The 12,126-nt window shown below is 42.1% G+C and overlaps 1 protein-coding gene across 1 annotated transcript; it reads left to right on the top strand.

Moving 5' to 3' along the window:
- The first annotated feature begins 2,930 nt into the window (after positions 1-2,930).
- CCDC181 (coiled-coil domain containing 181) lies at positions 2,931-11,873 on the top strand. Its single transcript, XM_041463890.1, is given in 8 exon segments — positions 2,931-3,055; positions 5,949-6,128; positions 6,639-7,086; positions 7,279-7,523; positions 9,601-9,747; positions 10,388-10,542; positions 11,114-11,219; positions 11,221-11,873. Coding segments are annotated over 7 exon segments (1,314 nt in total). The 5' UTR covers positions 2,931-3,055; positions 5,949-5,972; the 3' UTR covers positions 11,278-11,873.
- Positions 11,874-12,126: the final 253 nt, after the last annotated feature.

Here is a 12,126-nt window from a genome sequence, read left to right as displayed (position 1 = left end):
CATCAAATCCTGCCACATCCTGGACAGCTGAGAGCTGAAAGGGGCACACAGCTGCTGTGAAGGAGCAGAAATTCTGCGCTGGAGATAGAGCACGCAGTGCCGTTTGGTGGAGATGAGATAAACACTACACACGGCTGTCTGTCTGGGATGCTGGGGCTGTTTCTTTGTTCCAGTTGATGCTGGGGGCTGCTGGAGGTGAGTGTTTCAACTGAATCTCTGTCCTGCACTGAGCTTGCTGTGATGCTGGTAGGATGAGGTGTAGTTCCTGGGATTACTGCTACAGCGAGGGACTGGGTGCTGGGCTTGTTCTGCCCAAAAAGCAAGGAATAGTAGGAGCTGCCAGAGACTGCTGTTTCAGGAGCAGCACCCACTGCTGTCCCCCTGGGCTAGCAGTGGCTCTGAGAGTCCGCCAGGGCAAGGCAGGGTTGTGCTCAACCCCTGGTGTGGCTCTGTGCATGTGTGACACAGCCGAGTACTCTGGCAGTGCTCAGGGAAAGGGAAGGGCTCTGTATGGAAGCCGTTGTGTTTTCTTCTCTATCAGTGTGATTGTAGCTAAGTACTGGGAAGGAAAGAGGGACTTTGGCTATGGAAGGGGCAGGAGACTGGATGCTCTGAACGCTGTTCCCAGTGGCTTTTGACAGTATCAACTGTTTCCTACACTATATAAAAAAGGTGTTAAGGTGCTTGTTTAATGTTGCTCTGGAAGTGTTACGCAGCCTTTGTTTGTGAAACACACTCACTCACTGTCCATGAGTCTGTTCCCTGAACACAGTGTCTGATGCATTAGTGACAAGGAAAACAGCAGCCAACATGCCGGGGTCTGTCCTTGGAGCCCTGCACTGCTTTACTGCTGTTTTTGTTGCATTTTTCATAACCATGCTCTGCAGCTTCCTCACACATGGGAACATCTGAAAACCAACATTTAATGACATATGGGTTAATGAATGCATAGATCAATTTTGACTGACTTAAATCATTACGTTATTATTCTCAAACATCACAGCTTGACATCCCAACAATAGGGTCTAATCCTTGTCTTAATCACGCTGATTTGTAATTAGTCACATAAAGCATTTCTTGTGAATTAAAAGGATAGCACTGGCTTTTAAGATGAAGGATGGTCTTACAATAAAAGCAGAGCAGAAAGCCTTGGTATTGTACCCAATTCTCTGTATTTTAGACTGCTATGAACTTGTCAAAATGAAATGTGGAAAATCAGAAATTCAGCATAGTGCCTTCAAGGGTGGAATAACTGCGTGCCCTGGGTGAGGTCACTGGTTGAAATTTTGCCAGGTACAGCAGGAACTATTGCCAAGCAGGTAACTGAGCATTATCTCTGGTAAGTGTAAGGGAGACCTGCCAGGCCATCAATGTCAAAACCTGGTTTTCTTTTTCACTGTATGGTGTAAAATGAGCAGAAGCCCTGAGGTCATGGAGTCCAGCCTCCTCCTATGGCATGTGGCCTATGATGACAGATGTCTTCAGAGAACTCGTGAACCCCACCTTGAAGGGGTTCAGCTTTTCTGTCCCATGTGACTTCGAGTGAAAGGGTGACCCTACTTGAGTTACTCTGAGAGTTACCAAAGCTCTGGCTTTGTGGCTGTTTCATGCCTGTGTTTTCTTTCATTAGCATTAACCCTTTAATACAGGGGAGGTGCTGCCCTCTGAGGTGTATGGCCTTGTAGGCAGTCATCCTTCGCTTTGCCAGGCCAGTGTATCCAGAACTTGGGGCCATGACAGTGTGATGGGCACCATGTCAGTGCTGCCATGAGGAGAACTCCCTCCCTTGCTCTCTCCCTCTTTCGCCCCAGAGGGATCCATGCTACTGCAGCCCTGGCTGGTAGAAGAGCTGAGCAGGGTCGTCTCCCAAAATTCACTGCTGGGAAGCATTTTGTGATGCTGAGTGAACTTTATCACCCTGAATGGCTGCTGACAGCTGCTTGCCCTTGCAGTGAGCTCTGTGGGAGTCTGGTGGTCACAGAGCTCTTTGGGGACCTGCTGGCCTCAGGGGCACAGCATCCATTACCAGTGGGGTAATCCCTAGAGGTTCTCCCTAGAGGAGACTGCAACCTGCCACCTCCCTCCAGCTCCACTGAGGAGTCTGATCCTTCTCCCTATGCCAGCCCTCCTGACTCTGCAGGTAAATCAGGGTGGGGTTTTTTGGCTTTTATTTTTTTTCTTTTTCCCAGATGGGAATTAATTCAGGGCATTCCTGTTTGGGGTTTTTGTTTTGTTTTGTTTGTTTTTTTTCATTTCCAAGTTCAAGGAGCAGTGTGTGGTTAACACAGAGAGGTGTGCCTCTGGAGATTCAGTCTTGTCTTCATTAGTGGTGAGGCGCTGGAACAGGTTGTCCAGAGGAGCTGTGGATGTCCCAGCCCTGGAGGTGTTCCAGGCCAGGTTGGATGGGGCTCTGAGCAGCCTGGTCCCGTGGAAGGTGTCCCTGCCCACGGCAAGGGGGTTGGAGCTTCCAGATCCTGTTCCAACCCAAACAGTTCTATGATTCTGTGTCTAACAAAAGCCCACATTCTGACACTGACACTCTTGGGCTTATCCGATTGCTCATTGCCAGCCGGAGCACGATGAATAATACAACACGCAAACCGAGGCTGCTCCCTGAGGAGTGCATAATTTAACAGCACCAAAGAAGGCTTTCGGCTGGACAGGGAGAGCCGCCTGCCGCACTCCTGCCCCTCTCCTGGTGGGGTGTGTGTGCCCCCGCTCCCCTCAGCGCTCTGCTTCTCCAGAATTTCCAAGCCGTAGGTGGAATTGCGCCACACGGAAAAGGAGGCAGGGCGGCGACCCGGCGAGGAGGCCCGTCACCATGGCAACGGAGCGGCGCGGCCCGGCCTGCTCGCGGGCGCCAGGCTCTGCGGGAGGCGGCGTTTGTCCCTCAGCAGCCGCCGTGGCGCTGGGCGGCCCCGCCGCTGCCACGGCAACCGCAACTCCCGGCGGCGGCAGCTCCTCGTCCCCGGCAGGGAGCGGCGGCGCCTGGCGTGTCCCAGGGGAGCAGGGAATGCTGGTGAGGACGTTCCCCACCGCCTCTCGTGGAGCTCGGGTTCGTGGGTCTGTGTGTGTGTGTGTGTATGTTTTAGTGCAGAAGGACAAAGTGACAGAAATCCGTCGCTCTGTCCCGCCTTTTGCTGTGGCTCTGCCTGAGTGTAACCGCGTAGAGATGTGACTGAGCAAATGGTCACAGCGCACACCCCCCACAGACACACCCCAAGTGGAACAGAAGCAGGGGTAAATGAAGATTTGAGATTTCCTGAATACTTTCGGTCCCTCTTAATGTTCAATCACTTTATTTCATAATATCCACAATAGAATAGGGGCTGATTTAGGATTTTCTGGTGCCCCCAAGGAAGGACATGGCATAAGAAGGACGTGGAACTGCTGGAGCAAGTTCAGAGGAGGCCACGAGGTTGGTAAGAGGACAGGAGCACCTTCCCTGTGGAGACAGGCTGGGAAGGTTGGGGCTGTTCAGCCTGGAGAAGAGGAGATTGTGTGGAAACCTCATTACAACCTTCCAGTACCTGAAGGGACCCATAGGGAAGCTGGAGAGGGTCTCCTTGTCAGGAACTGCAGTGGCAGGACAAGGGGAAATGAGTGGAGACTTGAAAGAGGGGAAGTTTAGGTTAGATACAAGGAAGAAATTCTTTACTGTGAGGGTGTTGAGACACTGGAACAGATTGACCAGGGAGATGGTGGATGCCCCATCCTGGAAAGTGTTCAAGGCCGGGCTGGATGGGGCTTTGAGCAACCTGGTCTAGTGGGAGGTGTTCCTGCCCATGGCAGGGGGAGGTGGGACTAGGTGATGTTAAGGTCCATTCCAACCCCTTAACATTCTATGATTCTGTGAAACAAGTCATTGAATTGGAAGTTCTCTCTTCAGCCATGGCTACTTTATCTTAAAACAGGAAAAGCTGATTTGTATGCTGCTCCCCATTATTACACTTCACCTAAATGAATTAAACAGCATGTTCAATGGGCTTGTATTGAGTGCCATAGACTGATGTGAACATGTTTTTTTAAAGGCACAATTCATCTGTGCAGCTTTTGCATCTGCTTATCATTATAATGAAATCACAGAGTAATAGTTGTTTTGTGCTGAATATGCACTAGAGCAAAATAATCTCCATTAAGATCCCAGGTATGTCATCACCCAAACCAAGGATACTTGTTAAGAAAGGGGCATTTCCCAGCAAACATCATTACATGTCATATGAAGTGGTGCAGGAAAAATGATGGAAATAGATGTACTATGGAAAGCCAAGTCTGAGTGAGCTCTTAAAATTTAAATTCTGAGAAATCTAGTGTGAATGAGTGATTCCAGTGGCAAGTGGTAGCTATAAAGATGTTAAAAAACTGCCAGATTTTCTTGAACAACATATGGATCAGAGAAAATTAAGAGCTTTTAAAGGTTTCTGTACAATTTTGCAGCAAAGAATGCCCAGATTTATTACTACTCTAAAACAAATCTTGACTAAGCTTTGAGGCTTAAAAGAACATCACTCTTTACCAGCATGAAATATTGAGTTCTGAGGAGCAGAGCTGGTGTTCCTGAGAATAAATAACTGAGAACTCAGAGATGCTCATCAGAACTCAAAACAAAAGCTTGGAAGAATTTAAGCAACATCTGCTGCATGAAAGAGTTTTTACAAAACTTGTAGACAGATTTGAAAGTCCAGGTGCAGCCCTTGTTGATTCTCTGGTTCTGTGATTCTTGTCTGGAAGGGCAGGATGGTCACACAGCAAGAGCTGTCTTGCTGTTCTAGGACCATGCAGAGTCAGAGCTCTCTCTTACACCCCATATTGTCTTGCCACTTTTTCATATCATAGAATGTTAAGGGGTTGGAATGGACCTCATTAAATTGTGACCTTCTTGCCATGGGCAGGGACACCTTCCACTAGACCAGGTTGCTCAAAGCACCATCCAACCTGGTCTTGAAGACTTTCAGGAATGGGGCAGCCACAATCTCCCTGGGAAACCTGTTCCAGCGCCTTAGCACTGAAATAGCAAAGAATTTCATCCTAATATCTAACCTAAAATTCCCCTCTTTCAATTTGTACCCATTACTCCTTGTTCTGTCACAACAGTCACGATCTTTGGTATATTGAAAATGACACTGATTAATCCTCCTAGAGGCATGTAGAAGTGGCACCTTCCAACCTACAGCAGATAGTACAAAAAGAGCAGGAACTTTTGAATAATTGATGTTTTCTTCTTCTGTGCTGCCTTTGTAAAAAGTAATAAATTATTGAAGGAATTATGAGGGGCTAAAGCTATAAACAGAGCAGAATCAGGTCTCTAGGCTCGTGAGTGTGTCCACATCTTTCAACTTTTGTGTGTTTGATGCCTTGTACTGAGTGAGCTGAGCTGAGGGGCAGCAGGCAGTTTGGAGCACCAGGCCCTGGAATTTAAGCAGTCCTTCAGGAGCTGGTGGCACCTGTGTGCTATGCAGTACAAATACTTTTTAAAGGATTCAGTCGTTATAGTGGCTCATCTTCAGTTTTGTCATGAGCATGATTATATTGAGCCTGATTAACAGGTTAATGAGTATTTAAAGCTACAGAGCATTTAAACAAGAGAAGATACAAACAAGGTAAGATACAAGCAAGAAGGTTGTAGCACTTCAAGCTAACATAAAATAGTGGTCTCTTTGTCCAAGCACAAGGCTAACTGTTAAGAGGTCATGAGTTTAACCTCTGTCAAAGACATTAAATCACCTTGATTTGCTTTAACTCGAACCTTCTCCCAGTAGCCAGAGCTGGAAAGGCCAAAACCATTCATGTTTATGAGCCATTGGTTATCCTTAGTCCTGAGGTGCTGGGCACTGTCTAACATGCTTGTATTAATATTACTCACAAGTTTGATGTGGGTGTCACAAGACATATCAGTATTTGTTTGTCACCAGAGTTTGAAAACGTTTTATTCCCTCTCCTTTTTGCAGTATTACTCTTAACACATCACCAAAATGAGTGAAAAGGAAGCTCAAAGAGATCCTGATCAACAGGAAGATCAAGCAGATGTGGGTGATTCAACAGAAAATGCAGAATATGAGGATGATTTTGAAAAAGACACAGAATGCCTAACTGATGAAGAAGAAAAACAAAAACTTGGTGAAAAAGAGGTATTTGTTATATTAAATGCTGGTTGTGTTATTTAGAAGACAAAATTGAGTAATATTTGGAATCATAGGCACAAATTCAGTATTGCCTGAAATGTGTACATGCATTCACTGAATTTTGACAAAGAAGGTTATTTGGAATTACAGTGAAAAACATTTCAGCAAACTGGTTATTTTGGTTCTAATGTGCATAAAGCAGAATATTCAGTGTTCATTAAAAATGTTACTTTTTTTCAAAAGTACTTCTGTACTCCTTTAAGTGTTTGTATAACACTCATTGTGGTTTTATTCTGTCGCTAATCACTTTACTGGTTAGTTAAACTTCGTGTGAATGTAAACATGAAGAAAATGAAGAGACTTGTTAGTGCCAAAAAAGCTGTTAGTTACTATTTGACAACCTGGTTTAGAATGCAGGTAGTTTGTACTGCTCTTCTCTCTCATTGTTTCTTTCCTCTTTCTTTGATAACTGTTCTTTGTTGAGAGAAAAAACTAGTTTATTTTAATTTTTTTTAGAATCCTGAAAAAAAGGAAGAGGATGTTGAAGCAAAAATTGTTAAAGCTGCAGACAACTTTCAGGAAGACAATGAAGAAATGAAAGAAAATCTAGAGCAGCTTTCAGAGACAGATGTAAACGTGAAAGTGATATACTCTAATGAAAAATATTTGCAATCCGGGTCAGATATTGAACAGGAGGACCACGAATCTGATGCTGAGAGAGAAAGCTCTATCCAGGAATCCAGGCTGGAAAATGAGCAGGAACTGGATGAGGGAGAGGATGAAGAAATAAAGCGTTATGTCTTGGAAAAGATTGAAGAAGCCAACAAAGAGCTGGAAAATCAGGCTCCTGTGGATGCAAACAGAGAACGGAAATTAAAATTTGAGGATGAAGTGAATCTTCAAGCTCCTCCTCCAAGAGATGCTGAAGTTGGTAAAACTGACCTTGCAAGAGGAGACGTTTCAGGTGGGTTGTCTCAGCTGAATATTTCTGATGATAAGGGACAGAAAAACAAACCACTTTCAGAACATGCTGGCTTAGGTAAGGAGATGACAAATGGTAAAATTCTAGTCAAAAAAGATGGAAAGTTTGAACTCTTAAGTTTATGTGATATTGAAAGTCAGGGCATTTTGGCCCCAATAAGTGTTTCTTTTACAGATATTGAAACTCAACAGACTTCAGAATTCGTCGGTTCTTTGCCTACTGCCTCTCAAGCGAAAGAAATGCCTCCATCTGACTCTAAGCAGCAGCCAGATTCGGCTTTGAATGGTGCACAAGATCTGGAAAAAGAGAAGACTGAGTCTGCAAACATACCTGTGAAAAGCTCCACTTACAGTCTTACTCCCAGACAAAAAGAATTAAGGAGGCAGATAGAACTAAGGAAAGAAAGACTGAAGAGAGAGGTAAATACATAGAGAAAAGTAAATTACAGTGACCATCCTATTCCTCTGCTCCACAAGGACCATGGGATCAGGGTATTTACACCATTCTTCCTTGATAAAAGAGGCAGCAATAATAGTTGTAATAACAACATAGTAATAATAATATCATAGTAATAATAACAACAACAGCAATCATAATAATAACAGTAATTATCTGGGGTTTGTATAGACTCTCTCAAAGCTCCTTTCCCAGAGTGGCATATGACCATGCCTTGCTCAGAGGAGAAATGAAGTATTTATTTAATATATCCTTCATAAATGGGCCTTCTTCTGTTATAGTTTTCTTACTGTTTTTGCTTCATGACTCTCTCTCTGCCTAGGTTCTCTTACAGTCCCACAGTTTATGGAATGTAGCACATGGTGTCACATCTGCACATATTATATACTGCAGTGCAGGAAGTTTACATTAACCACAGTAAGGCTGGGGCACATTTGGGTACTCAAGAAGTATGGATTGGGCAATTATCATATGGGAGAGTGTTCAGTCATAATATAATATGTACACAGCAGAGTGACTGTAAGAACCATTTTAATTCTTTCTCAACTCCTAACACAGAAAAAAAATATAATAAAGTCAGCCTCTGACAGCTGTAATGAGGACTTCAGAAATCTTTACCAGAGAGTTCAAAAATGGTGATTTTTTTTTTCTTCTTTTTGCATTATGATGATACAATTGCAAAAAGGTAAATTGATATGTGTGTTGCTCTATAAAAGGAGCATGAAGCATCTGCCATTTTTCTGTGCCATGATGTACTAATTAAGCTGGCTAAGTAGCTTCCAAGGTTACTTTCTATCTGTGGAAACAGCTCTAGCCTGCTTTATTTGAAAAGGTTGCTGAGGCTCAGCTTAGTAAGGAGGAGTATGAAATCTGATGAGTGATTGAAGTGTTTTCTTTGTGCACATAAGACTAGATCTCTTGAAATCATGCTCTCTGTATTTAATGTAAAAGGTAGGGTAGTGAGCGGAAGGAAGGTTATTTTCCTAACAGTTTGTGCTAAATTTCTTCCTTTGTTGGCTGACTTATGGAAAAGTAAGGATGTGTTACCTTATTTCTTCATTCTGGAGAGTGTGTGCTAAATTTCTTCCTTTGTTGGCTGACTTATGGAAAAGTGTTACCTTATTTCTTCATTCTGGAATGGAATTATTCCATTCTGTGATGGATTTCACAGGCATTAAACATTTCTTGACATTACTAGAATCTTTCTGCTTTATTTTGGTGGAGTTTCTTTCATTCCAGTAAATTAGAAATGGTAAGTTTGGAGGATATAAGGAAGTTGTGTGTAGGTGGGAGGAACATCTAATTGCAAGATTAGATTTCTTGAATTATTGAAATGAGTAGGGATTATAGCTTTTGTGTCAAAGAGAGTAAATCCTGGTAAAAGTGTCCTAATCAGCTTTCTGAAGCATTAATTGAAACTTTTTCTCCTCCTTGTACATACTTACCATTAGCTAAAATGTAATTAATAAGCAAAAGAAACTTTTCTCAATTGTGTAAATATCAGTTCATTTTGTACGCTTGAAAAAAGCCTGAAGCTATTAATACTCCTTAAGTAAATACATTGCAACTTCATGTCCAAAAAAGGTTCTTTTTTATAAGATGGTGCCTGCAGTCCATGTGTTGTTAAATATCCATTAGGGTTTAGTGATCCATCAAGCCTGAGAGCTGCATTTATTTTTAAAATATATCCATTTAAAGTGATTCTAAGCTAACCAGAGATATGGGGCAGACTTAATTTTAAGAGTTTTCACCTGATGATATTTGAATGTCTCTGAGTCGAGAGGTGTCATGGAAATAGAGGTAATCACAAAAAGGATTAGACTAAAAGTGTCTGAATATATCACAAACAGAAGCACTCCAAGCAATTTCTTCCTAAATGTTGTATCAGCTGTGATGCAGTCTTTGAGTATTCTTGTTTCATCTGTATTTTAGTGTGCCTCTCGTGCAATTCAAATGGCTTATTTATTGCCTGCAACAGTCTTTGCAGATTAAGACAATTCTCTTAAAAACTAAGTTTATTCAGTTTTCCTTCCACTTAAGGAAGAAGAAAAGAAAAGGGAACTAGAAGAAATGAGAAGAAGACAGAATGAAATGGTTTTTAAAGCTTGGTTACAAAAGAAGAAAGAACAGGTACAACAAGAAAAGCGAATTCGTCGTGCAAAACAGATGGAAGAGCTGAGCATCAAAGTAAGGTCTCCCTAATGTGGAACTGGGATCTGTAGTGCTCTTGTTAAATAGGAAAGCCAAATTCTAAACCTGCCTTCTTAGCTAAATGTATGAAAATTTACAGCAGTGGGATATATTCTTGTTACATTGTTTTCAGTGAAGAGGTAGACTTACAGATTTATGATTTATCTTAGCAGAGTGGCTTGCAATGTAGAAGCAGCACACATGAACTCAATTATAAATCACAGGGGTTACAGTGATGCTCCCATATACCAGGAGAAAGCCTTGATTGAGCTCTGAGTGAACAAGCAGCCAGAAGATTCTTTGGAGTATGTTCCTTACCATCAGAACTTGTTAGTAAGCAGTTAATGCACATGACCTGATCAAAACCTGGAGATTCAGATGCTGTTCTGAAGTTTTTCTGCCTTAAAGCGATGGGCTTGAAAAGCTAAATCCAGTACTTTTTTAAACATGGTGCTTTGAATGCTTGCTCACGTATATATTCTATGTCAGATTAGCATATGCTCTAGTGTGTTTATAAAGTATGTTTCATGGAGGGGAGATGCCAGCAGAATACAAAAAAAAACCCTATTATAATGTGATTATTATAAAGGTTATTTACCGATAACCCTTGTGTATACATGTCTTTTTTATTAATTAGGAGGTGCACAGGGATCCAGAAGAAGCCTACCAGTTATGGCTTAAAAAAAAGCACCAACAGTATGTGAGAGAAAGACGGATAGAAGTCTTGAGACGCCAAACTGAGGAAGTAGCCTTTTTTCCAAGCCCAGAGGATTGCGACAGAGCTTTTAGAGAGTGAGTAGGGTCATTCCTAAGGGACCACATTTGAAACTTGTGTAGTTTATCATCTCAAAATTGTACCTATCTTATGGTACATCTTTGATATTGAAGTTCTCATTGTTTTGGAGGGGCTTTTTTCTCCATGAATATGCCCTTTTAAACTTACACCCTAACAAAAATACATCAGTTCCTTGATGTTGTTTGTTCACTGCTGTGAAATTATTTGTCAGAACCTGAGCTGAAAAGAGTGAATTACTTTTGCTAAAAAAGGGATCTTTTCCTTGTTGCCTGTTCTGGAGCAACCTTGGGTTGATTCATTCCATGAATAGAGCATAAAGGTAATCCAGTTTAACAAAAGGGGGGAGGTGAAGGTGGGTACAGAAGCAGGAAGATTGGGGTGGGAAAGTAGTGCTTCCTGTGTTTGGGTGTGGCTGGCTTTTAGACTGTCTTAGCCACAACACCCAACTTCACCCTACAAGACGTGGTGGGCTCCAGTTAAGTGGGGGGACAAATCTCCTTTGAATGGATAATGTAAAACTTGAAATTACAACTGCCGGTACTTCTGGTCCTCTTTGTCTCTCCACAGCTGGCTGAGAAGGAAGAGAGAAGAAAAAGAAGCAGCAGAACTAGCTGCTAAAGAGAGAGCCAGGCAGCTTAGATTAGAAGCCAGAAGAGCAAGACAAATGCGGAATATCCACTATATTTAATTCAAAGCCCAAATCCTTTTGTTTCTCAGATCATTACAGTTGAAAATTTGATGTAGCCACGGAGTTCTTGGTGACAATCTTCTTAATTTTTATGGCTTGAATTTTTGTCCTTTACAGCTACTGACTTTTTGTGGTGTTTTTAAAGCTTTCAAGCAAGTTTAACAATTACCTTCAGTGACAATGATTTTACTATCTATTTATTTGTAATTTAGTTGAAAAGCCTGCTTTAATGCATAACTCAGGGATCTCCTTGGTTTAACCAAATCTAAATGAGTGCAAGATGTATATATGAGGGTGGCAAATACACATTCCCTTCTTTAAAAGGCACTTTATATTCTGCTCCATCGTGGATTCCTGGATGCAGGCTACTGTGTAAAACATTGAATTTTTGGTGGATTAGTATTGCTGTTTGATGCTGCTAGTGATTAAGACTGTGCAAGGTGTTATGTTGTTGGAAAATGATGTTTCTTGTATCACTTCCTGTTGATCCGTTGACCAGCTCTAGGACTGTGTTCTTTTAGGTTCCTGGAAAGTGGTGATTTGAATACTAATGTGTAGGTGATCGTGCAACAGGTTTTGAAACTTACTTCTGTGAGTCAAATTCAGTAGTGTTCTATTCCATGGAGTTAAAAGCTTGTGCAAATGATGACCTTTTTCCAGTAGTAAGGAAGCTAGGTTCCTTATATAAATGTCAATGTTTATTATAATAAATCTACCAAACGACACCACCTTACCCAGCTAAATTGTGAACTCTTGATAGAGAACATGCCAAAGTCACTCATGAAATCATAAAGTTAGTGAAGGAAGAAGAGCATTCTGTCCAGCTGTATGCCCCAACAGATTTCATGATCCTGGCATTGCTTTTAAATTTCTCAACATTGACAGTGTTTTC

The sequence above is a fragment of the Pyrgilauda ruficollis genome, unplaced genomic scaffold, assembly GCF_017590135.1.
Source record: "Pyrgilauda ruficollis isolate IOZ18807 unplaced genomic scaffold, ASM1759013v1 scaffold17, whole genome shotgun sequence".
NCBI lineage: Eukaryota > Metazoa > Chordata > Aves > Passeriformes > Passeridae > Pyrgilauda > Pyrgilauda ruficollis.
Note: the sequence above shows the minus strand (reverse complement) of the source record. Positions and strands in the feature narration are given on the sequence as shown.